General features: G+C 41.9%; 1 protein-coding gene and 1 long non-coding RNA gene across 6 annotated transcripts in view; one reads left to right on the forward strand and one right to left on the reverse strand.

Annotated features, from left to right (window-relative positions):
- Nucleotides 1-2,790: 2,790 nt before the first annotated feature.
- LOC130543308 (uncharacterized) lies at nucleotides 2,791-14,891 on the reverse strand. The gene is made up of 3 exons (XR_008958560.1): nucleotides 14,657-14,891; nucleotides 7,407-7,483; nucleotides 2,791-2,936 (listed from the first exon to the last, which is right to left on the reverse strand). It is a non-coding gene; the product is annotated as an uncharacterized LOC130543308 (long non-coding RNA).
- A 144-nt stretch (nucleotides 14,892-15,035) lies between these two features.
- GAB1 (GRB2 associated binding protein 1) overlaps nucleotides 15,036-27,014 on the forward strand; it is a 123,410-nt gene continuing 111,431 nt past the window's right edge. Inside the window, exon 1 of one of the 5 annotated variants that reach the window (XM_026499410.4) lies at nucleotides 15,036-16,136. In XM_026499410.4, the coding sequence (XP_026355195.2) occupies nucleotides 16,065-16,136 (72 nt within the window). In that variant the 5' untranslated portion in view covers nucleotides 15,036-16,064. Of the gene's footprint in view, nucleotides 23,204-27,014 lie in introns of all 5 variants that reach the window. The other 4 variants (XM_026499407.4, XM_026499409.4, XM_026499408.4 and 1 more) reach the window with 4 other exon arrangements.

Raw genomic sequence — 27,014 nt, forward strand, 5'->3', positions numbered from 1 at the left:
CCGGAAGTCTGCGGTAGGAAAGCTAGCACGCGCAAGCATCCCCACTGTAGCAGAACAGTCAGGGTCTCCCATGGGTGCTCGTCAGACTTGCATCTTGGATTCTCATTCCTATTTGGATTTGGCATCTCCTTTTCTCTTATGCTTCCTGATCTCAGCTTTTTGTAGTTTTATAGATCTAGCAATATCCAGGTCTTTAGTGGCTTTGCCCTGGATACTTTCCGGATCTGTGTTTTTAATCAAACAACTTGGAGGAAGGCTGAGGTGAGGCAGAGGGCTGCTCCCAGTGACCAGGGAGACCAATGAAGCAGCAAAGATCACTCATTTGCATACACAAGAGCAGTTCTGGGCTGAGCCCTTGAGCAGTACAACTGGGTTCCCCATCCTTCCCTCCCGGGGTACCAGAATTTATATCTGCAATTCCCAATAATGGTTATTCCATTTGGTTTGCAATTCAGCTTTGCCTCCAGCTGCAGATTCTGAGACTCCCTTAAACCTAGCTCAGTGCCTCTCACAAGAATACCTGTTGCCAGTTCAGCCATCTGACCATAGTCCAGCCTTCTAGATACAGGGCAACATCTACTACCCCATCGACACTCCAGTTGTGAGTGAGTATGCCCCCAGACGGGGTCAGACTGATCACGCTAGGATGCAACAGAACAAAGTTCTCAAATCTGTGGATGTCACAAAGCTAGGAGAGATGGCTAATATGATGAAGACGTTTAAAAGCTCTTGAGAGGTTGGAACTCTGGTTCAAAAGCAACAGAATGAGATTTTATAGCCTTGAGTTTGGGTTCCAAATACCATCTCATAAATACCGATGATGGAAAAAATGGCTTGACTATTTTATGTGAAAAGACTGGGGTGTTTTTGTTGATCATAAGTTCAGTGCGATGTGACTTAGCTGCTCTAACAGCTAATCCTCTTGTAGGCTGCATGAATAGGATTGTGTCCAGATCACGAAAGGCAATAATCTCAGTAGACTCACCTTTTGCTAGTCAGGCAACAGCTGACTACTCAGTTGTGACCTCCATTCTCCAAGAGGGTCATTAACAACCACAGACTACTCAGGACAAGCAGACCAGGCCAGAGAAGTATGAGCTCTCCACTGCACTGGGAATTGTTGGGACAACTGTTTAGCCAGAGCAGTGGCTCTATATCAGTTAAAACTCTGTTGATTCAACAAAAAAAAACTTAGCTGGTTTAGGCAAAGAGGAGGTCATGAATCCTAATGCTATTGACGGGGCTGCCATTCAGATGAGGTACATAGGTATGGCAGAGCTACTGGTCTATCTCTAGCATCTGCTCTGATTCATTGGTTCCCATAGAGTAGCAGGTTTAAATATTTTGAATATCACCCCTAGAAACAGCGGTGTCTCATAGAATCCAAGGGTAGGAATATAGCTGAGCTTTGGGAAGGGCTAGAGCCAGGAAATGGAATGTCACTGGGAAGGCTGGCTTTATTGGCTCTCTACTCCTCCCCTCTGCTTCGTTATTCTTTGTGTATGTGAGACAGCTTTCTCCCATTCCTAGTCTACTTGCCCAAAACTGGCTTTCTCTTGATCCCAGCTCCAAGTTCCCAGTAGAAGGGATTCTGTTTCATGTAGCATGGGTCAAGTACCTACCCATGTCCCCGTCAATGTGGCCAAGTGGATGGAGTCCATTAGACACACATGGCAGAAACTCACCCCTATGAATTGCGATGGGGATGACCAATGAATCATTCTGTGATAGGCAAATACCCAAAATGTTTTGTATCAGTTTCTTACCTTTCTTTGATGTCACATGCCCCTTTGAAAAGTTGAAGAAACTTATGTTTTCCTCTAAGTAAAAACACTCACACATTTTGTTCATGTTTGCAGGAAGTTCCTAGAACCTTGGAACAGATCCACAGATCCCAAAATAAGAAACCCTGTCCCAGAGAGTGAAATATTGAGGAAAGAAAATATGAATATCTGCCTTCAAACAGCTAAAGAATTGTTGGAGAAGGGGAGTAAAAGATGTAAATGTATGTATAATAAGAGGACTAGAATGTTATATAAAAACGAACATGTGGTTCTCTTTGGGGATACTGTAATGGATAGATAGCTCTTACTTTTTTGTGTGTTTCCCAATTATCTTACCAAAAATATATATGGTTAGTTTTATAATCAGATAAAGCATTATTTAAAAAGAAAAATAATTAAATTTTCAAATGCTTCAGACAGTTTACAATAATGGATGAAATTGACAAGAACACAGATTTTTACTCAGTGGCACTGATTATTTTGGAATAATCACCATGTCCCTAAATCTATCCTTGCCTTCCTATAATCTGTTCTCAAAACAGAAGCCAGTTGGATTAATACAAGGCAGAGTATGCCTCTCTGCTCAGAACCGCACAGTGGCTCCCCAGCTCACTCAGAGCAAGAGCCATAGTTCCTGAATTTGCCTACAAGGCTCCATATGACCTGTCTCCTGTGATGTCTCCCACCACATCTCCTACAGCTGTCCCTCCAGCTTATTCTGGTTCTTCTAGTCCTCAAATTCCATCACCTCCTTAAGTCTCTGCAAATGACATGTTCTCCGTAAGGCCCACCCTGTTTTAAACTGCATTCCTTCTACCCCCTTATTACTGTTGCTCTCCATGCCCCTTACCCTACTCACTTTCTTTTTCTCATGAGACATATCCCCTTCTAACATACTATGTCAATTACTGTATGTTCTTGTTTATCATCTAATCCTCCTCACAAGAATGTAAGCTCCAATAAAGGCAGTGGATTTTGTCTTTTTAAAAATTTTTTATTGGGTTTGTTCAATCCTAAGCACCCAGAACAGTGCCCAGCTAATAGTGGACACTCAGTAGACATTTGTTGAAGGACGGGAAGGAAGGAAAGAGGGGAAAAAAAGACTTGATGTGGTCATGCAGAGACAGAGCAGTTCTCTCACAGAAGGAATTCCTGAAATTAGAGAGAGAAGTTTGGTTTGGAAACTTGAAAGTTTCCTTACACATCTTAAGTTTCTACGTGATAGGACTCTTCTCTTCCTCCACCATAACCCAGATTTTTACTCACTTAGATTTATTACTTGCCAAATTTCTGACAGGAAGCATTTGGTTCCAAGAAAGAGAAACCACCCGGGTTATATTAAATAAAAAGGGAAGTTTTATTTTTATGCATGGACTCTCGTGGATTCCAAGGGCAAGAACTCCAGGGTGGCCCCTTGAGAGGTTGAAACCAGGACTGTCTCTTTGCTTTTCTGGTACTTCATCTCTCTTTCCCTCAGGGACATCTCATCTCTCCTTAGTGGAGAGCTGCAAGACCTCCCAGCTCAAGGGCCCATCACTAACTAATTAGAGTCTCTGTCTCAAATCCAAATTCTTCAAGAGGGCATCTGATTGGCTTGACACGGCTTATCAGTTGTTTTCCCATATGTCAAATGGTACCATCAGCTGTCACCAAAGACAATAGCAGTAGAGAGTGCAACCATGACCAAAGAAGCCACCGTGGTGGGCTTGGGAAGGGAGGCAGTTCTCAGAGAAGAAGCACATGAGTTGAACAGGCAAATTGGCTATGCCAAGACACTGCCCCACTGGAATCTAACTGCATTAACATTCTGAACAATCTAATTTCATTTCCCTAGCAATTTCCTGTCTGAAAGAGGTTGCTGATTTCTTTGAAGCTAAAATAGGCACATCCCTCACTTATAAAAATAATAAATAGCTTTTTGAGAAACTTCTGAGGAAATTTTTTTACCACCTGGAAAAGCACAGTGAGAGGGTTCATCTCCCAGAATAATAGCAGCAGACTTTACCCTGAAACAGACTTTCAACTAATCGCAAAATTCCACACCATAATCACAGATGTATATATTATTGATTTTATAATAAACGAGCTTTTTTATATTGAAGTATAACATAAATAAGGAAATGTACACCAATCACATTCAGCTTAATGAATTTCCAAAGGGAAACGCACACACTGTAACCAGCAACCAGATCAAGAAATCAACATTACCACCCTACCAGAAGCAATTTCTCCCCTGCCCCAACACATAGCAAAGGTAACCATTCTCTTGACTTCCATAGATTAGCTTTGCCTAAGTTTAAGTGTGTGGCCCTTTTTTCCTACTGAGTTGCCTATCTTATTTTTGTTGTTGTTGTTTTGTTTTTTTAAGCGACTTTATGGAGATATAATTGATATGCAGTAAAGTACATGTATTTAAAGTGTACAATTTGATAAATTTGTATGCCACAATCAAGAGAGTGAACATATCCATCCCTCCCAATCCCAGCTAACCACTGATACACTTTTTGCCATTATCGATTCATTTGTATTTTCTAGAATTTTTTAGAAATAGAATCATGCAATATGTGCTTATTTTTGCCTGGATTCTTTCACTCAGCATAATTTTACGATTCATCCACATCATTACATGGAACATTCCTAGTTCGTTTCTGTTTACTGCTGAGTAGTATCCCATTATATGGATATGCCACACTTGGTTGATACAACCTGTTAATGGGCATTTGAGTTGTTTCCAGTTTGGGGCTATTTAAAATAGAGCTAGTAAGAACATTTTTGGACAGGTTCTTGAATTAACATATGTTTTCATTTATCTTGGGTAGATGTGTAGGAGTGGAATGTTTGGGTCCTATGTTATGTGTATATATAACATAAAAACTACCAAAATGTCTTCCATTTTATACTCTCACAAGTAGCGTATGAGAATTTCAGTTGCTCAGTCTCTCACTAACACTTGATGTGATCAATCTTTTTAATTTTAGACATTCTCATAGGTGTATAGTGATATCTCATTGTTATTTTAATTTTCATTTCCCTAATGATTAAAGATCTTGAGCATATCTTTTGATGTGCTTATTTGTTATCTGTGTGCCTGTTTTGGTTAAGCGTTGTACAAATCTTCTGGTCATGTTTTGTTTGATTGTTTTTTTGTTTTAAAGATTTATTTATTTATTTTAGGGAGAGAGAGTGCGAGCGAGCTGGGAGAGGGCAGAGCAAGAGAGAGAATCTGAAGCCGACTCTGAGCTGAGTGCAGAGCCCGACGCAGGGCTCCATCCCAGAACCCTGAGATCATGAGCTGAGCCAAAACCAAGAGTCGAATGCTTAACCAACTGTGCCACCCAGGCGCCCTTCTTCTGCTCATGTTTTAATTAGGTTGTTTGTTTTATTATTATTAAGTCCTACCAATTACTTATGCTATCTGGATACAAGTCCTTTATCAAATTCGTGATCTGCCAATAATTTCTCCCAGTTTGTGGCTCGTCTTTTCATGGTCTCAGCAGTGTCTTTCAAAGAGCAGAGATTTTAAATTTTGATAAAGTCCAATTTATTATTTTTTCTTCCATGGGTCATACTTTGGGTGTCATATCTGAGATCTTTCCCTAACTCAGCACCACACAGATTTTCTCCTGTATTTTCTTTCAGAAGTTTTATTGTTATTAGGTTTTACATTTAGGTCTAACCTATCATGAGTACATTGTGCGTGTGCTAAAAATTATGTATCAAGGTTGGTTTTGTTTTTCATTTTTGTTTTTGTTGGGTATTTTTTTTTTGCATTTTGATATCCAATTGCTTTAGCATTAATTATTGACAAGACTATCCGTTCTTCTTTGAATTGCTTGTGCACCTTTGTCAAAAATCAATTGACCGTATATGTATGTCTATTTCTGGCCTATATTCTGTTCCATTAATCCATCTGTCTATGTTGCTGCCAATACTACACTGTCTTTATTATTGTTGCTTTATACAAGTCTTGAAGTCAGGTAGTATAAATTCTCTTTGTTCTTTTTCAAAGTTGTTTTAGTTATTCTAGGTCCTTTGCATTTCCAAATGAATTTTAGAATTAGATTATCAATTTTGCAAACAAGCAAACAAACAAAAATCTTGCCGAAGTATTGATTGTGTTTAATTTATCGATCAATCTGGAGAAAAACTGACAACTTAAAATATCATCTTGTGACTCATGAACTCAGTATATCTTACTTAGGTCTTTAATTTCTTCCACCAATGTTGGGTCTTTTAATCTATGGGTTTACAGTTGAAACAAATTTGGATAATATTTGGCCATTAACTGTTCAGATATTTTTCTATGCCTCTCCCCTCCTTTGGAGACTCGAATTCCATGTACATTAGGCCAGTAGAAGTGGTTACATTTTTACTGATGCTCTGTTTATATTTTTAATTTTTTTCTGTGTGTTTCATCTTGTTATGTGTTCAAATTCACTAATCTTCTGTAATGTCTAATCTGCTGTAAATTGCATGCAGTTTATTTTTCATGTCATTGTATTTTTCATCCCCAATAGAGACATCTTCCATGTCTCTACTTAATATGATGTCATCTCTCTGACCTCTTGAACATATAAGATATACTTATAATAGTTAAAACAACATCTAATTTTGTCAACTAATTTTATCATCTGGGTCATTTCTGGGTTGGCTTCAGTTGATTTTTCTCCTCGTTTTGGGTCATATTTACCTGCTTATTTGTAATTTCTGATTGGACGTCAAACACTGCAAATTATGGTTTCATATATTTTGTTCTCTTGTTAAAAAGTTGTTTCAGTAAGGTAGGTAAGTCTAATCTCCTTTACTCAGTCTTGATTTGAAGCTGTCTTTTGAATTGCCTATCATCTTCTCACCCATTTGGATATTTCGTATATTCAATTATAAGCCATGTGGTAAATAGAGGTAAGCAAACGTCTTCTTCCATTCTGTCCTTGTTTTTGTATTCCCTTAAACATGATTTTGATGAAGAGATATTCTCAGTTTTAATGTTGCCCAATATATAACTTTTTTAATTTTAGGATTAGTGCTTTCTGTTTCTGTTGACCTTTTCCAAAATCAGAAAGATAGTTTTTATGTTTTTGTTTTAAAAAGTTTTAGTTTTTTCACTTTAATTTTTTTAAAGATTTATTTATTTACTTTAGAGAGACAGAGAGCATGAGTGGGAGGGGTAGAGGGAGAGGGAGAATCTCAAGCAGGCTCTGCACTGAGGGCAGAGCCCACGGGGAGGCTCAACCCCAGGACCCTGAGATCACGACCTGAGCCGAAACCAAGGGTCAGAGGCTTACCTACTTAACCGACTGCACCACCCAGGCACCCCTTTTCACTTTAATTTTGGAATCTACAAATCACCTGGCATTGATTTTTGTGTATGTTGTAAGGTAGGAGTCAAGATTTCTTTCTTTTTCTTATGAACGTCCATCTGACCCAGCACCACTTACTGAAGTCTATCATTTCCCCACTGTCCTGTACTGTCAACTTTGTCCTCAATTTATTGACCATATACGTATTGGTCTGTTTCTTGGTTCTCTGTACATATAGTTTTTATATCAGTCTGATAAATAGCACTGGTCTGAAGCAGTCATTTCATAATCTTCAGTTTAAAAGAAAACTGAGTTGGGGCACCTGGCTGGCTCAGTTGGTAGAGCACGTGACTCTTGATCTCAGGGTCGTGCGTTTGAGCCCCACACTGGGCATGGAGCCTATGTAAAATAAAAAAAGAAGAAGAAAAAATAAAAGAAAACTGAGTTTTCTTAGGTATATATAATGTTGTCTTAGTAGAATATTGTTGCTCATCCAAAATACAGTTTGAACTCAAGAAGTGGGAAAAGGTAATCATTATATTAAATAACTCTAATACCATTATATAAATGTTCTTATGTTACAATTACAAAGGTATTTTGGTTATAAAATGAATACTCTCTTTTGGCCCGGTTAATAACCTACATTTTGAAGTATTAGGTTAGAAATGAAATTATGCAGGGGCGCCTGGGTGGCACAGTGGTTAAGCGTCTGCCTTCGGCTCAGGGCGTGATCCCGGCATTGTGGGATCGAGCCCCACATCAGGCTCCTCTGCTACGAGCCTGCTTCTTCCTCTCCCACTCCCCCTGCTTGTGTTCCCTCTCTCGCTGGCTGTCTCTATCTCTGTCAAATGAATAAATAAAACCTTTAAAAAAAAATGAAATGAAATTATGCAATTCAGGCAGTGTTATCATAATCTGTTGAATTTTTCATGGCCCTTAATAATTATAATTGAAATATTCTAAAAACAAGCAATATTTTATTCCTTTGTCAAAAGACCGTTTCTCATTATATCTGTGTAAATCTTATTTCAAGGATATTTTCATTCCAAGATTATTTAAACAGAACTTCTTTAGAAATGCTTAGAGGTATTAAAATTTCAATTTGTAAAGTGTGGGTTTAAGTTATTTGTTAATTTAAAAACATTACATGTCTTTTTTTTAACTTGAAATAAAAATTTCCTATTACAAAAGTAATGCATTTTTGTTATAGAGGAAAAGATCAAATATATATAAGATAAATGGAAAAACTTTAAAAGAAAAAAAATCCCACCTTTATGTAATGATACAAAGTATGGTTTGTCACTTTTTGGAGTCTGGTTATTCAGGGAGACAATTTCTACCTGGCTTAGTCCAAAAATACCTTAAACTGGGTGGCTTATAAATAACAGAAATTCAGAAATTTATTTCTCACCGTCCTGGAGGCTGGGGAGTCCAACATCTTAAGTACCAGCAGATTCAGTGTCTAGCAAGGGCCCTATTTCTGGTTCATAGGTGGTGCCTCCTTGCTGTGTCCTTACACGGTGGAAGGGGGTAAGGGAGCTTTTTCTGGCTTTTTTTTAGATTTTATTTATTTATTTGACAGAGAGAGAGAAAGACAGCAAGAGAGGGAACATAAGCAGGGAGAGAGGGAGAGGGAGAAGCAGGCTTCCCGCTGAGCAGGGAGCCCAATGCGGGGCTCAATCCCAGGAATATAGGATCATGACCTGAGCCGAAGGCAGACGCTCAATGACTGAGCCACCCAGGCACCCCTTTTTCTGGCTTTTTAATAAAGTGACAACTCTCAATCATGAGGGCTCTGCTCTTATGTCTTAATCACCTCCCCCACAGCCCTACCTCTTAATACCATCACCTTGCATGCTAGGATTTTCATATATGAATTTTGAAGGCCCATAAACATTCAGACCATAGCACTGCACTTTGATGCCAACACCATTTCTTGTTACCATGACTGTCATAAGCAAATACCTGGGTCACTCAGTCTCCTGATCAAAGCCCTTCACTTCATCCATTCATGAACTCATTCAACAAGTATGTGCTCCATACCTATTGTATGCCAGGTACCCTGCTAGGTGGCAGGGGTACAAATAAACTGAATAAACAAAATAGACATGGTCCTTTCCCTCCATAGAGTCCACTGTCCAGTAAGAGAAGTAAATTTCCAGAAAATAACCTCAGACACAGATGTAAAAGGACAGCTAGGATACATATTCTGAAGGAGAGGATAATAACTAGCATGGTAAGAGGGTAGAATAGGGAATATAACTCAACCAAGGTACGAGGAAAAGTTTTCCTGTGGGAGAAATGGGTGACCCGAGATTTAAAGGGTGGGCAAGAATGAACCAGTCCCAATAAAACTAAATGAAAGTCACACAAGGGGGATGGCAGCATGCCAGGCACAGGAACAGCAAGAACATAGGCCTTGTAGCAGGAAGGGAGAAGGGTGAATTGGAAGAAGGCTGAGTGATTTCGCACGGAAGGAGATAGGAGAATGGTACAAGATGAAGCTGGATACCTGTGGAGGGGAGAGGCCATGCACATCTGTAGGCTGTATTAAGGATTTAGGGTTTTATCCTAGGATCAATGGGCAGCCATTGGAGTGATCATATTTGTGTTTTATAATGATTACTCTGGCTGAAAAGTGGAGAATCTACTGATCAGGGGAAATAAAATGTGGGTACATGAAGACTATAACCAAAAATCCAAGTGAGAGATGAAGTAGCTTCAAAAAGAGCGGCAGTACAGACAAGGATGAGACGGGAAATGGCTCCCAAGGCACGCTCCTCTACACTTGGTAGCGGGCTGGTGATGGAAGATGAGAGAAGAGGGAAAGAATGACTCCAGGAGAAAAGAAAGGAATCAGAAGGGGACTAGATGGGGTGAGAACTGGGAGATCAGGATTTGGATTTTGTTGCTGTTGTGGAGCCAAGTGGCATATAGAGAAGGCAGTTCCATTTATAGGGTGGTCATCAGAAGAGAGAACTCGCTGGGACAGAAATTTGTGAAGTGTCTGTGCGGAGGTAACATCAGAGATACCATCACATAAGAGAAAGCACAGAATGAGAAGAGAGGCAGCTGGACTTTAGAATGCCAAGGGCGAGTAGAAGAAGAGCCTGCAAAGAGATCTGAGATGGAGAAGGAGACCGGGAGGTTCAAAGCTTCAGGGTCTCAGTGAATGGGGTACTGAGTTCTAGGGAGGAGTGATCAAGAAATACGAAGACAGAAAATTCTGGTCTGATTTAGTGATGTGGGGGACCTTGGGGACTACAAGAGAGAAACTGGGATGGTCGCCGGAATGAAAGCAGGTTGAAGAATGATGGAAGATGAACTAGAGATAGAAACTATAGCAGTACTTAAGAGAGGTCTGGCAGTGAAAGAAGAGAGAAGAGCTAGTACCTGATAAGATTTATAAGATGTAGAGGGTTTTTCACATCCTTCTGTTTTGACAGAAGAGATGTATGTTTAAAACATGATGGATAATTTAACTCGGTTTTCAATTAAAACCGAAGAGAACTGTAATCTATTGCCTCTAATCCTTTTGTCAACTACAATGCAGCCGATTTTCATTTTAATTATATGGTAGTTTATTCAGAAGAATAGTGCTAACATTAGGAAAGAATTAAATAATCTGCAATTGCATGTTATCAGCAATTTCATATAAGATTCCCCTCACAATAGGTATTTTAAAAGGTATTATAGTAATGGTTCATTTCCATCTTTAAAAATGTAGTGTGTGTGTGTGTGTGTGTGTGTGTGTGTGTTAATGTGCACTCAGAGCATGATGGCATAAATCAAAATTTGGCAAACTGTGGCCCTTTTGCCAAATCTGGCTCACCATTTGCTTTTGTAAATAAAGTTTTATTGGAATACATACATACACAAATGGCAATAGAAGGGATTACATTGAGAGTATTTGGACAAAGAAAGAAGAGGTCATTTATAGGGTGAGGTTCTTGAGAAGGTGCACTGGGATGAAATCCAAAGCATAAGCAGAGGGACTGGCCTCTCGTAGGAAGAAAGCGATGTTTTCTATTTGCCGTAGGAAAAAGGGAGAGTAGGAGGAACAAAGATAGTATGTAAGTTTGCATACTTGATGGCTACAGGTTGAAGGAGTTTACAGCTGAGCACTTTGGCGTTCTGGTGATGCTGTAAAAAAGATCTTCAGTTGATGGGGATGGTGGGGGAGTTGGAAATTTGAGAAGTCTGAGAAGGTTTGAGAGTTACTGCAAACATTATTTATATTAGCCAAAGAGTAGAAACAATCCAAATGCCCATCGATTGATAAATAGATAAGCAAAATGTAGCATAGCTATACAATGGAATGTTATTTAACAATAGAAAGGAATGAAGTACTGGTATACGCTACAACACGGATAAACCTTGAAAATTTTATGCTAATTGAAAGAAACCAGTCACAAAAGGCCACTTATTGTATAATTCCATTTACATAAATGTCCAAAAGAGGCAAATAGAAAGATTAAGTGGTTGTCAAGGGCAGGGGGCCAGGGGGGAGGGGGGACGGGGAGTGACTGCTAATGGTAATTCCTATGCTAATGGGGCTTCTTTTGGGGGCAATGAAATATTCGGAAATTAAACAGTAGTGAGGTTGAAGAGTTTTGTAAGTACACTAAAAATCACAGAATTGTGCACTTTAAAAATGTGAATTTTATGGTATATGAGTTATATCTCCATAAAGCTATTAAAAATAAAAAGACAGGGGCGCCTGGGTGGCACAGCGGTTAAGCTGCTTTCGGCTCAGGGCGTGATCCCGGTGTTGTGGGATCGAGCCCCACATCAGGCTCTTCTGCTATGAGCCTGCTTCTTCCTCTCCCACTCCCCCTGCTTGTGTTCCCTCTCTCGCTGGCTGTCTCTATCTCTGTCAAATAAATAAATAAAATCTTTAAAAAAAAAAAAAAGACAAGTTATTGCAGAAGGTAGGCTAGTGCACTGTCCAGATAAAGGAAGTGGGATGGCCAGGTAGCAGGGACACCCATAAAGCTAATGAAGCTTCAGTGCACGTCTCCCGCGGGAGTAAGGAGCTGCCGGGACAGATGGAGAGTCCTAGTTGGGAGGGGAAGCCAGGTTGGAGTCAGGAAGTATATTGTGTAAGGATTCTGGTAAATCATCATAGAGATTTAAACACGGAATTTAAACTGGACAAGAGGGAAGCAGAGAAAGGAGAGGTCTGATGCATCATGAGAAAGCAAAGTGTTAATAGGCTAGAAAAGCTGTTAAGAAGACTACATAGGAAGATCTTAAAAGATCAAGTTGGAAGACGTTAAAGGAGGTTAAAGGAAGTCAAAGGAGGATGTTGGAGGTGAATGACAAAGTCCTAGCAGCGATTGTTTGAGGTGATTTGAACCACAGGAAATGATATGATCATTTGCTCTAAGAAAAAGTTTCAACTCTAATCCGCAGGCATCTGTGCAACCTGTCCCTTGCCTGTAGCCTCACCCAGTCCAATGTCCCTCTCACTTGCCTCACTGCTGCCGTCATTCAGGTCCTCAGGAGCTCCTTCTAGACTGAGGTCTTGTACACCTAGTAGGTCCTCTGTCTGGAATACTCTCTGCTGCTTTGCCAGGCTAACTCCACCTCGACCTGAGGATCTCTGTTTAAAGTCTTTTCCTCAGAGAAGTCTATCCCAACCTATCCATTCTCCTCCCAGGGGTAGATCCTCCTGTTATATGCCCAAATAAAATCTCTCTATTTTTCTTTTACACCATTTCACACTACACATGACTGTATTGTAGAAGTTACAGGGCTAATTATCTGTAAAATGTGTTTCTCCAGGATAGAGGAGTGTAAGAATAGGTCTGGCTTTCCTCCCTCTTGTATCTCACGTCCTCAGGGACTTGCAAATACTAGGATATTCCATAAATATTTGTTGTATGAATGAAATTTAAGATTTTTATGTGTGATAGCTTTTTCCGGCATACAGTTTAACATATAAAGATATAAAATGTGATTTAACAGATAATATGAAAATGGCGTATAATGTTAAAATAATGCAAATTTCCTTTCTGAAATACAAGCATGAAGATGTATCTATCTTCGACCGCTCCTCAACCCTTACTGATATCTAGAAATACAAATCTAAAACAACACAGTAGAAGATAGGGAAAATACTTCAAGATTTCTTCAAGTATTCTTCTGTCTCATAGAAATGACATAACTGAATCCCATATTTGAAATAAAAAAAGATTACTGGAACTTCCAAAAGCTAAATAGTACAAGATATATTACAATTTTCCATTAACAAGTCTTTATAACAGGAGTAGAGATAGTGATAAATTTTCTAAAGCCAACAGTGAACTAATCTTATAAATGTTAATTATAAATACTTTCGACTCAGTGTGCATACACATTTCCTATGGGAGAAGTGGAAAACAAATTCAGTGATTTATTTTCCTTTGGACTTGTGACAAAATCTGCATTCACACACTTAAAAAGAATTGCTCTGGGGCGCCTGGGTGGCTCAGTCTTTAAGCGTCTGCCTTTGGCTCAGGGTGTGATCCTGGCGTTCTGGGATCGAGCCCCACGTCAGGCTCCTCCACTGGAAGCCTGCTTCTTCCTCTCCCACTCCCCCTGCTTATGTTCCCTCTCTCGCTGTCTTTCTCTCTGTCAAATAAATAAATAAAATCTTAAAGAAAAAAAAGAATTGCTCTGGTTTATTAGCTGCTGTAAAAATGACAATCACTGGTGTTCTAAAAAGCCTTACAATTTAAGAAAAACAACAAGTCCCCTTGCTTGTTCTTTCCCTCTGCCCTGGTGAAGGTTATCCCTTTTATCTTTTCATAAAACAAGTCTTGGGATTCTCCTCTCTTCACAACATCTTCCAAATCTCCATCTAAATGCCTCTTCAAGGAAGACTTACCTCTCACCCCCTCTGAGTCCACCCCAGTTATTCTTTCACTTTTCTCTATTTGTTTCCCTCAGGGCACAACATTTATCACAATCTGTACTTCGGTTGACCCTTTGTTTACGATCCTATGCCACCACAGGAATGTCACCTCCCTGAGTGCAGGGATCTTTGTCACCACCCCTGCACCTAATTCCCTACTGCAATTGTACATTTTCAAACTGAGAGGAACTCCTGAATATGAATGTCATGTTAATAAGCAAATGCCCATGTTAACTTATGTCCTAATATTTTTAGCATTTTTATCTGATTTACATGACCTTCTGAAAATTGTGTTGGGGCTTTGTTTTTCATAAATAAATTGGAAAAGACATTTTTATTACAGGACAATGGTAAACTCAGAACCAGGTGTCATAATTGTAAAACACACACAAGTAGGCAAATAGAACTAGGACATCCAGTAAGTTTCCCTGTTCTAGACCAACATTCCAAGGGTAGATTTTAAACAAATACAACGCCAAGTGGAAGAAACTGGCAACAAACGGAGGGAGTGTGAGATTTTAAAATGTCCCATACAAAAACTCAGTCAAATGCTTTGGCCACACTAAGCGCTCCTACCACTCCGGCAGGCCTGCTCCGGGGACCAGCCCACGCGAGCTCCGCTGTATACCCCTGTCCTCCCCGCCAGCCTAGTCGCGACGGCGCTCCCCCCTCACCCTCTCCCTGCTGGGTCGAGGTCTCCCTCCGGGCTGTGTTGATTGCAGGCTGCCAAGTAGGGAAAACCCCCCAAACTCCTGATCTTGTGTACACTACCAACTCTGAACTGATACTCGACAGAGCCAACATGGCAAACCACAAACTGACACTCGAACATTCCTCGCTCCTCCCAGGGTCCTCGCCAAGGCCTCGGCCGCCTTCCCCGGCAAGGTGCCGGCTGGGGGCTCCGGCCGCCGCCGCCATAGGGCGGCCGAGGACCCAGTTCCAGCTTCCCGAACTACAGATCCCAGGGTGCCTCTCGGACTGCCGCTCCCTCCCTCTCTCGCTCCCTCCCTCCGTCCGCTCCCTCCGCCCCCGGCCCTTGTTGTTTTGGCTGGAAGCGCTCCGGCGGAGTTTCAGAGAAAGTCTGGGCAGAAACCGGAGCCGGCCCGAACGTGGGAAGGGGAGGAGGAAAGGAAGAGGGAAAGGGGAGGCCCGGCCGCTCTGAACCTGCCGCGCGCCCCGTGGTGGGGGAGGCGGCGCGGGAGGAGCGTGAGGGGACAGGATAGTGGGGTCGGTCCCCGGAGCCGAGTAGCCGAGTGCCTCGTTGCTTCGCCGCTCCCAGCCCTCTCCGGCGGCGGCGAGAGGGGACCCACCCTCCAGCGGGACTTACGCCCTGCCCAGCACCAGCCGCCCAGCGACGCCCCGCGTTTTGCCGCCACCCCGGCAAAACTGCGTGGCCCAAGACCTGCCCTGCGCCCGCACGAGACCCTCGCGGTTTCCCTTTTCCCTCTGTCCGCTCCCCGCCGTTTCCTGGGCGCTGCGGGGAAGTGACCCACCCTCTCCCAAGGAGGGGGAGGGAGAGGATCGCGCCGGGCGCACCGAAACCAAGGGGCAAGCCGGAGTGGGCGCCGCGCGGGGGCATTGTGTGAGTGAGTGTGTGTGTGTGTGTCCTTGTGTGAGAGAGAGTGTGTGTGCGCGCGTGTGCAACGTAGTGTCTGTTTCGGAAAGCGCCTGGGGAGGTCCTGTTCCTAGGGGGCGGAGCGCAGGGGACCGAGGCTCGGCTCCGGGCTGGGGCAGAGTCTCGCTGAGCCCGAGCGCTGCTGAGGCGGCCGGCGGGACGGCGCGCCTGGCGGCTAGGCGGGCGCACTGAAAGAGGCCCGGGCGCCCTCGGCCCGGCAGCTGCCCCTGCCTCGAGGTGTCGGCCTTGGCGACGCTGCCTGCTTCTGTTCACGTCCGCCGACCCGCGCGGGAGACGCTCGGACGCGCACAGCCAGCGCGCCGCGGAGCCCGCACGTCCCGTCTGCTCCGGCTGCGCCTCGGCAGAGAGAGGCTGTGGCCGCTGCGCCGCCCGCAGGCGTCGGCTGTGTCGGGAGCGCGCCCGCCCGCCCCTCCGCTGCCCGGCCGGGAGCCGGAGAGGCGCGCACCATGAGCGGCGGCGAAGTGGTCTGCTCCGGATGGCTCCGCAAGTCCCCCCCGGAGAAGAAGTTGAAGCGTTATGTAAGTAGAGCTTCGGCCGCTTCTCCTTGGGCCTCCCCGCCCGCACCGCTGCCCTGGCCGCGCGCGGGGCTGGTTCTTCCACTTAGTCCCCCATCTCTTTTCCCTCGACCCCTTCCCGGCAGGCTCGGAACCGAGGCTGTAAGCTCACGCCCTGGCCTCCCTCCACTTGGCCGGCTAACTTTCTTCCTCCAGATTCCAGACGGCCTGCTCTGCGGGCCTCCTCGGCCCGTGGGAGGGCCCGGGATTTCCACCTAATGCCTGCTGCATGTTTTTATTACTCCTTGTAGTAGAGGTGAGGGAAAAAGCATTCTCCTTTCTTTATGTGTGCATTTAATCTCCATGGGGCTGCTGTATACCGATTTTCCCGCAGCCGGAAAACCGCTGAGGTTTTAGAACTCAACAGCCCTCTCTTCGGTCCGCGCTCCCTCTCGTCTCCCCCCTCCGAGGTGCGTTGCGTCCGGGAAGCTGTGGACTGTGGACCCGAGAAGTTGGTATTAGAAACCAGCATCTCAAATCCGTGCAAAAAGAGAGAAAAGTTACTACGCGCCCTGCCGTTTGCTTAGCAGGGTTCGCATTTTCGCGGTTTTGAGTCGAGGGACGATGGAGTTTGGCCCGAGAGCCGTGGCAGTTTGCTGCGAGAGGAGGGCGCTGGGGGGAGCCTGGCGGCTGGTGTTTGGGCGCCTTGGACGCGCTGTCAAGCCTCGCAGGAGGGGGGCCAGCTGAGGCCAGTAGGATTTCCGTGTGTTGTGGCCCTTCCCCAGGCCACCAGGGTTACTTACATGGCATTGGTGTAATTGATACAAGATGCTCATTATGTGTTAAACCATTTTAGGTGTTAAGAACAATATTCCTTGAAAGAACCAACTTTTACTTTGGTGGAAATCTGTGTCCTCTTCAGGGGTCTAGAATCTTATCCCCTTCTCATCCATTGGTTCTTTTGTCGCTGCCTTCTGCAAAGGAAAGAAATGACACGTTTGTCCTGGCATATGGAGCCAATGTTTGTCTAGTAAAATGTGTTTTCAAAAGCAAAATGTATGCCTCCTTAAATATAAATTTACTGTCAGGGGCCATCACTTCCAATGGAACTTGCTTCTCGTTGAAGGATATCTACACCCAATATTAAAACCCAAATTAATCTTATTAGTCACTGCTTGGATAGTGAAGTGCAGTATTTAACTTCACCGGCTCACCAGTGAGTTGCTGGTTCACTTTCTGCCAGCATTTGTTATAGACAAGTAATTCTCTTTTAAGAACTTGACGCCATACATCCTAAGAAACTTCTCCAGAAATTTGAACCCTTCCAGATCCTGTCTCTTTACTTATCACAGTTTCCTGAATGTTCTGATAAAGATGCTAACATTATTCCCGCATTTGTGGAAGGCCATGATTTAGTTCTTTAGTTCTAAAAAGAAGGTTGTATGTGTGTGAGAAGAGGGATTAGGGAGATAGGTGTATTTGTTTTGAGAGGCGGTTTAGGAAACACATAGATCTAAGTAGATTCTCGGAGGAAAGTGAAGGACAGTACATTTGCCTAAATAGGTAGTGATTATAGAGACTTAAGGCATTCTTTCACATGGTTGGTTTATGGCTCTCTCAAAAGATGCCTACAACTGGACTAGGCACCATAAGATTAGAAATACGGTAGGAAAGAAGCCCTGACTAGTGGGCTTGCAATTTAATGTAATGTGATTTAGGAAGAAAATCAGCCAAAAAGATTGTCATAGCAAAGACAAAGAAAATGAAGTCCCAAATAAAAAAATATGATCATTACAGTAGTCTTGTGAGGTACGTATTATCTCTGTTTTACAGATGAGAAAACAGTTTCTGTAACCAGAATGTGCCACAGACAGGATTTGAACCCAGATCTGCCTAACTGGGCTATAAAAGGTTAATGACTCATCTAGTTCATTTCAAGTGGAGCTCAGAGTAAATCATCTTTAAAGCTCCTTTCAGTTTATAACTTTCTAGGAGTCTATGAATATTAGTTGAAAATGCAAGGAAGAGCGAGTTGGGGACAAGATGTGTAGTGCTAAAGAAACATAAGACCCTTCAAGCAGCTTCCCGAGTCTTTGGGGAAATGAGGCAAGAATATGTGAAAAAGTGAGCCAACAGCCTAGAGTGGTTTCAGATTGTGTGCCCAAGCAGACTGTTATTTATTTATTTTTTAAATAAATGCTTTCAGGAACAAGCTCAATATAGTCTGAAACCATGGGGATACTTGAGAGATAGCGGGCTCCTTAAATTGTGTTTTCAGCAGGAGGAAGAATATGCCTAGCAGCTTGGGGGAGGTGGGGTTTTTCTTGCCCTGCTGAGCACTAGTGTTTTCTTTATACACGCATATGGCCCAGGAAGACAGTGTGCCAGGTGGCTACCAGAATTTAAGGGGTCCCAGAGGATGACTGGAGTTTAAGTTAAAATGAGGCCTGTCTTATAGTTTAGCTGTCAAGTTCGTTGCCCAGAAGTTTTGACATTTCCAGGTTATCGATCTTTAGGCTTTGGTATCCAATTCAGATTGTTTTTGCTAAAGCAGCTTTGACCCTCAAAGACATGCATTTATTCATGCATTCTTGTTTTCTTTTCATATAAAATCTTTATGAAAATAAAGGGTAAAAGGAAACATTGTTGGCCATCCAGTAGACAAAATGTTGCTTGGTAATAGTATTTAATGAATGAATTTGCTATGAAAAGATATCTTGGATGACTGGTACTGTAATTGTTAAAGGAGACATCAGGGAGTTTGAGCATTGATTCTTTTCGGGAGCATTTGGCCCATGGGATTTTGACAGTTGTCTCACTGTTTACAGCATATTTAGGGTAGTCCAAACATTGACTAAGATGATACTTAAGGGCTTTTACATGACAAAAAATTGTTTTAGTTTTTATCTTTAAAGTCATCTCATGTTATGTCTCCAATGCATTCCATTTACAACTCCATTTTATGTTTACTGTTCATAGTCAACTCACCCAGCATTGTTTTCTTTGCACACTAGTGTGTTCCTCTGGTATGAAAGCTTTTCTTAAATTTCCTAGAGAGAGTGAAAGGGACATAAAAAACAGAGAAAGCCTGGAGTGGTGCATAGATTCCCTAACCTTTTCATCTCTCTTTACTTTTTTCTGTATCTGTTTGGAAAAGGGTGGGAACCTCTTGTATGTATTTTATCCTCTGAATTTTTTGAAGTCTACTCATGGTGGAGGTGAAAATGTTCATGCTTTCTTTCAATTTTGCTACTACTGTGTTTTGGTTTTTGTCCTGTGTTGTATATTAAAGAGCTGCTTTTTTACTTTAAGGACCTGAGTGGAAACATATACAGATCACTGTTGCCAGGGTTACAGAAAACAAGTAAACTCTTGGTAGTATGCACTCAACAGTGGTGCTCAGATTTTTAAAGAGTTATTTAAAGATAAATCAGCCATTTGAAATAATGGTAGGATTTTCATCAGGACTTGAAATTTCAGCCAAGATAAAATGTAAGTCTGAAAACAAAGGATTGATTCAGGCCAGCTGGCTATCACCATATCTCTGCAGGAAGAGCTTCCCTGTGGCCTGCCTCAAGTCTGGACACCAAGTTTGGGCTCCTCCATGGCCCAGCTGTCAGCATTGGGCAGGTGTGCGATCTCAGCAGGAGAACCTGCTTCTGAGGCCAGACCAACGTAGCCTGGGAGCTGCCAGCCAGCCTGGGAGCAAGACCTCGGCCATTTCTCTCGTGTGTAATCTGCACCCAGCCTGGGCTCCACTCTTCAGTTGTCACTTAATAGGATGGTTCTTGTCTGGACTTCCAGGACATGCCCCTGGTTTTGGAAATGGGCCTAGAAACAGAAATAGCCTCTTCGTATAGGTGGGCACCTGGCATCTTACATGGAGGAGAGGGGTACGGGCAGGCACAGTTAGCGTCTCCTTGTTCAAGAGCACTCCAGGATCTGTGCTAAGCATTAGGTCACTGCCCAGTAGTGTCACTACAGCAAATGGGACTGTGATGTCTGGAAGCTCTTCCTGCACTTTTTTTTTTGCAATTACCAGTAGTAATCAAGGGACTCTGAAGCTTTTGCTTACAGTGACTGAAGGAGCATAATTATTCTGTCGAGGGAATTTTTTTCTTGAAAACTTCAGGATAATAAACATCCATTCAAATTCTTAATGTTTTCTTTTTATCTTTTCTCATGTGGCAGGAACGCTGTTTTTGTTAACAAAGATCATCAGCTACCAATTACATTAAGCCTTCATGATAGGTAATGATAGTTAATTCTTTCATTGTGCCTGAACTTAATGATGAGTACAAAACTCTCCACGGAAAACTTGCTGAATTCCTAAATCTGATTGTTGTCTTTTGGGATTTAAAATCATCATTAGGAAATTTTATCAGTTTGGAAGGTAGTTTTAGAATTCTGCTGTTTTGAAAATTTGGTTTTAAATTTTTTAAAAAGATCGTTTTGAACAAAATACAATAATATGACAACAGTTATACTTGGATAATCTGGTTGACAGCTGAATTGGTTATTTCAGTGTGTTTTGCCATTATTAAGTCTGCTTTAAAAATAAGAAAAATAAAACAACAAAGTACTTTCTATGACTAAATAAGATTCCATATGTATATATTTTTTTAAAGTTTATTTTCACTCATCTCTACACCCAACGTGGGACTCCAGCTCATCAGCCTGGGATCAGTAGTCTCATGCTCTTCCGACTGAGCCAGCCAGGTGCCCCAATAGAATTCCATATTTTGTGGTCATCATGGAAAATATGTAGATAAGGTCTTGATAATTTGCAGATTGAGGCAGTTTAAGAGGTGATAGATTCAAAACATCGAATACCATCACTCCTGATTTTTCTTACAGAAACTAACACAGGAGAAGGGACATCACAGCAGGTAGACTACTACTTTAGTTTTAAAGGATTTGGAGTAAATTGTACTACTGTGGAAGGAACCCTGGACTGAGGGTCAGGACCCAGGATTGGACTTGACTTGACTTTGCCGTTATCCAGGTGATACTTTGACCATTGTGACCCTCAGTTTCTCATCTGTAAAATGGGGAAGAGGCATGCAAATCTAGATTCTAAATTCTTGTGGTTTAACATTCCTTAGATATTTCCTTGGCAGTGAGAGGCAGAGGGGGGAGCTTCTCAATAGGCCTCTTTTTTGGGAAATAAATGTTAATTTCTCGCTCATCTTAAATAGTTCAGTGAACGTATGAGGAACTGCTTAAGCAGAGTTCTTTGGGGACCCTCCAGCATTTGCCTTAACAGAACCCAGGCTCACTGAGTACAACGCTGCGGAGTTGCTGCTCTGGGTGTCATGGTGTCATGGAGTCCCCAGCACCCCGAGCTGTGCCTGGCTCAGAATAGAAGTGCAACGATTACCTGTTGACTGAATAAATCAACTGGTATTTCTGGAGCTTTTGTAATGTGTCAGGTGTGGAATACAATGGAGGGAAAGGCCCGCTCCCTGCCCTCAAGGAGTTTCTAATCTATTTGCAAAGACAAGCTATAAATGCACCTACATTTAAATCATTTTACAAAACATATGTTATAAGGCCTTAGATGATTACTTGCCAGATGAATGATTCAGACAATAATTGCTTAAGAGTTCAGACCGAGAGGGGAATGGAAGGGGGCTGCCAGGGAAGGGTTCACAAACGACTTTTCAGGCTCTGTTCTTGGAAGAACTGAGGTACTGCCGGCAGAAATAGCAAACCCTAAGGGAAGCCTGGTTTTAAAGGAAGAACAAAGACTTTGCATGGAGTTAGCTAACCTAGTGAAGAGAACAGCTTCAGAACACCTCAGTTTCAAGCATGGAGCGTGGATGTCAGCTGTGAAGTCGAGTTTGAGAAGGTTCTGTTTCTGCCATGACCTAATGCTCCTGATAGGATCCTGACCGCAAGTGAATATTATGTGTCAGACCAGAAACAAACAAACAAAACAACTCGTTTGGTCACCTGAACTTATTAAAATTCCAAGGGACATGTGTTATTTAAGATTTCTTTATGTCTGTTTTAGCTAAATAATTCATTCTGGCAAGCATTTAGTTTACAACAACGAGAGGGAGCATGTTCTGGTGGGAGGGAGAATAAAAGAGCCTTTGATTCATTTGCTCCTGAGTTCCAGCGAGAGGGCCAGCACTGCCTTGGGCTAGTGTCTTATTTTGGACTTTGGAAGCCATCTTAGCCCAGCTGTGTGAGTGCCAGCTCGTGTTGGAGGAAAGAGAATAGCACCATTGGGTCTCCTTAAACCCCCTCTGACTGTTGATGGAGGGGTTTCTCTCATTTCACATTCCTCAGATTAACATGGTGGCTAATTTCCTCCAAGTTAGAGCTTCATCTGAATTTGCCATTTGAACTCTGGCTTGAAGTCCCAACACTTCTGTGACTCCTTTTATCTCAGTCTATGGATTTGAGTACAGGAAACTTATCAAGTCACAGGTCTCTTTATTCTCCCCTCTTTGGCTACAAGCACAAATAAAATTAGCATTCTTTTCTTCTTTAGATTATTCCTGGGGAAAAGTGGCTCTTTGTACAGTGGATTTCCACATCCATTAAATAAGTAGCCTCTTCAGTTGCCAAGTAGATGGCTGGGGAGTCTTACTGAATAGTAGGTGGCAGTTCAGGCCTGTGGAAGTACTGGGAAGTGCCGGGAAAAGTCACTTTAGTCCCTTGGACCGTTCCAGGCTTATATGTGTAAACACCTTAAATAATACAAGAATGCCTTAACTGGAAAAGAGAATCTTTTATATTTTCAGCAGTTCTTTTATTCATAGGTGCAAAGCTCTCCCTGACTGAAGAGAATAATTCTCATTGCTGAAGGCATGTGAGGTAGAACCTAACAGCTTTTGACCCTCTCTCAGCCTGCTTTGTGAAAAATAGTTAACACTGCGCACCGAAATGCATGTTTGCTTGTTATCTCTGTTACATTAGCTCTTGAAGCGTCCTGATTACAACTTGTAGCTGCCAAGCCCCGTCCTGCAGTATTATCTGGAACAAAAATTTTCCATGTGGTTGTTTTTAGCAGAGCCGCTATAGGCAAACTGCACATGAAGATGTAAGTTGCAAGATATAGAGCTCCTAGAAGGGGAAATGTGAGTTATCTTAATTTTTTTCTATCATTTAATTGTTCTTTCCTTTATGTGTATTTCAGAAATTTTTATCATATTTCTAAACTGAGTTTTATTTTTATACACTGGAAAGAATGCCAAATTCACCATGAGTTTTTCTTAATGGTGGTATTTCTTTTTTCTCTCAACTTTTTACTTTGAATTCATACTTGGCCTAAATAATTCCCTGTGTTTGAAAAGGAAAAAAAAAAGTCCTAAAAGGAAAAAAACAAATGGCTACATTGTTCCATGAATTAAAAACAATATACGGAGAGTCCAAATATTTCTTTTCAATGTAAAAATCTTAGGTCATTTTTTTTTAAAGGAAGAAAAATATTAAACTTTGCTTTAACTATCCTGTTCATTGTTTTTCTTTTCCCTTTTTTATTTTTCTTTGACTCGTGTAGTTTAAATTTTTTTTGAAAACAGTTTTATATGTTCTTTAAGAAACGCCACACATGGAAAAAGAAAACATCAAAATTCCACTTTATGTTTCAGGAGAAAAGTGAGAGGAGAGCATCTATGGTCTGAAGAAGGGGGGGAAATGTCAGTTGACACCTCGGCTTTGTACATTACTTTCCTGTTGCTTGGTTGAGTTGAATATTTGTCATTTGCCTACAAATATTTAGTTATTATACATGAAGTAAGCAGGTAAATATAATTTTAGTCAAGGTTTGCTTTTGTGAAATGAGGACAAAGGACATTAGCTCTCAGGAGAAGTTTGAGAACTCAATCTATTGTTGTTTTTATTTGTGTTTTGTTTTAGTTTTTTTTTTTTTTTTTAGTAATCTCCAAACCCAGTGTGAGGCTCAAACTCATAACCCAGGGATCACGAGTTGCATGCTCTATTGACTGAGCCAGCCAGGCGCCCCTTTATTTTTGTTTTTAATACATCAGTTAGCCAGTTGCTATAACATTTTATTTGCTAACTTTTTCTTTAAGTGGGAGAGAGGTAAAAGCACTCTTTGTCCTGTGGATCTCTATCTACCCTCTTGCTCTTTTCTCTTTGTTTTCATTTCTTTCTCTGTAATGTAAGCCTAGCCACCAGTATCACAGAGTATTTGTGTTAGAATCTTTACACACATTCTTTCATCTTTTCTCTAAAAGAGGGAGTTATTTCTGTCCCTGTAATGTGGTAATCCAGACTAGGAATAATAATGTTCCACCCAGCATGTAGATTGTTTTCCTCTCCTGAAATGCAGTTTTTAGTTACTACTGTATTGGGAAATGTGGTCAGGCCACTTTCGGAGTAGCAGAACTCCTCCCTGAGATGACTACCTGATTAAAGAATTAAGTACCTGGTGTGCTTTCTCAATTCCAATCCATCACATATTCCCATTAGTGCCTTGGCCAGAGTCAGAGCAGCCAAGATGAAAGTGCTTCTGGTTGGAGGGATGACCAGTTGATTAGCGGGAGAGAAGTTTTAATCTTCCACTCTTGAAAGAGAAACACTTGGTAAAATGCTCCCTCCAGTGTTTTGAATTCCAATGGCGTTAGGTAGACCTTGAGGAGGAATGATCACCTCATTCAGTTAAGGAGGTATTATTTGAACCCCCTTCCCTCTGGCAAAGTTATAATTGACCCCGACTTGTGTAGGAGTATTACATTTTACATATCCTCCTTGTCAGTTTCAAGTTTGAATGTTTGAAGTGTTGAGAAAAGGTAAAAGGAAATACTGAACCAGTAAGAATGCAAAGTATTTGGGAAGGTAATTTGATCCTAGTGATGCTGTTACATAAAACCAAAGCCTTCTGAGTAATCTTCACTGGGTATATAGGTCATTTATCTCTGAAGAACAGGGAGCAAAATTAAACTGGTGCTTTTGAACAGTATTCCTTTTTTCTTTTTCTTCACCTAAGTAAGTAGTCGAAAAAGGAAAAGCAAGCCTAATATATTTTTATATTTGATATATTTTTCTCGATGATTTTCATAATGGCCCACAGTATACACAGTAGAAGGTACATACACATGATCTGTTTACAAAGAAAATTGTGGCTTCAGTTATCATTCTTTAGTGTTTGTAATAGGATATTAGTTTCCAGAGGACAAAGATGGCATTTGTTCTCTGTGTCTGAACGTACGGTGTGATACTTTGCACGATCTCTTGAACAACATGACCAGATAATTATAGAATTTTAAACGTAAAATTATAAATCATCTAATCTAGTTTTTCAACCTTTCTAACCCATTTCTCTTTCATGTGTCATTTGGCTGTCTTTTGACTTTTTATCCAGTTTTTCTTTGTGGTTTGCAATACCAAAACAAGCTATATTGAGTGAGTGTCTTTCCCAGTTATACAGATCTCCTTCTTCCTTAGTCAAGAAACCAACCTCCTTGTTTTACAGGGGGTAAAAATTAGCCTCTGGGAGACTAATTGATTTGTCCCAGGTCATACACGTTAACCAGCTGTTCTGGCAGAGCCAGATCTGTCACCCCTTGGGTCAGATCCTTCCAGTCACTGAGGGAATGCCTGCTGTGTGTGAACAAGGTATTGTGTAGAATTCAGAAAAAGAGGACCAAGAGGGCTCTGTCTCCATCTTTTTGGAGTTCGTGTGCTACATAGGATGTACTTAGTACTGCAAATTATATTATGATCAATGATGTTTGAGATAAACCTCTAGAAGAATTTAGCAAAAGGAGGTGAATTCAGGGACTCTGCGAAGGCTTAATGAAGGTGCTTAGAGATTTCTCACCAGAAACTTAAACGGTGGATTCTATTTTCAAAGCTGCAGCTGCAGTGAGACTCTTTTTCTATTCCCCCTTTCCTTGACAGACTTTTTTTTTTTTTTTTTTTTAAGTAGGCTCCACATGCAGTATGGGGCTTGAACTCACAAGCTTGATATCAAGAATTGCATGCTCTACTGACTGAGCCAGCCAGGCGTCCCCAGCCAGATTCTTGAGTGGGTTTTATACACTTGGCTGCTTCCACCTGCCACTCATTTCATAATGGAATAGAGCCTGTGTCCTTTTCCACTACCTTTACCTAAACAGTTCCCTCTGAGGTGCCCAGTGACCTCTTGGTTGCCAGATCTAGCAGAACTAGATTTGAACTTTTTCGTTCTTGCTTTTCATGGAACTCCTGACTACATTGATGGAAAGATCTGCTTTCCCATGCTTTCCTGATGCCGGGCTCTGGTCTCCTTCTGTGTAGGAGTTCTTCAGCATTCTAATGCCAGCCCTGCAAGGCCTCTTCCCCCATCTCATGCTGTTAGTTGCGACTTCATCCTACATGAGTTCATGAGCCCCTTTGAAAATTTGATAAAAGGTCTGGGTTCTCAGTTTCTGCAAAATTCTTACAAACTTACACATAATTGTTATAACCTCGTGCATTTTCTAACCTTTAAAGCCCATCTCTGGATCTTAAATGGCCTTGAATTATACGCTGATGGTTCAGGGGCTCTTACCTCAGTCTGTTTCTCACTCCACATCTGTGGCTTTAACTGCTTAGATCCATAGCTACTTAGGTCCCCCACAGCACCCCAGACTCAGCATATCCATAGCAGGCCTTGTCATCCTCTCCCTATACTGCTCCTCTGTCAGTCGCTCTACCGTCCCTTGTCCAGTAGCTTAAGCCAGAGGTGTTCTGTGTTGTGCCTCCCTCACTCTCCATACCCAGTGACAAGTCCTGTCAGTTTTACCTCCCAAATATCTCTTTGAGGGGTGCCCGCGTGACTTAGTCGGTTAAGCGTCCAACTCTTGGTCTTTTCAGTTCTGGTCATGATCTCCGGGTCGTGAGATTGAGCCGCCCATGTGGAGCTCCCCACTGGGCATGGAGCCTGGTTAGGATTCTTTCTTC

This window comes from Ursus arctos, unplaced genomic scaffold (genome assembly GCF_023065955.2).
Source record: "Ursus arctos isolate Adak ecotype North America unplaced genomic scaffold, UrsArc2.0 scaffold_11, whole genome shotgun sequence".
Taxonomy (NCBI): Eukaryota; Metazoa; Chordata; class Mammalia; order Carnivora; family Ursidae; genus Ursus; species Ursus arctos.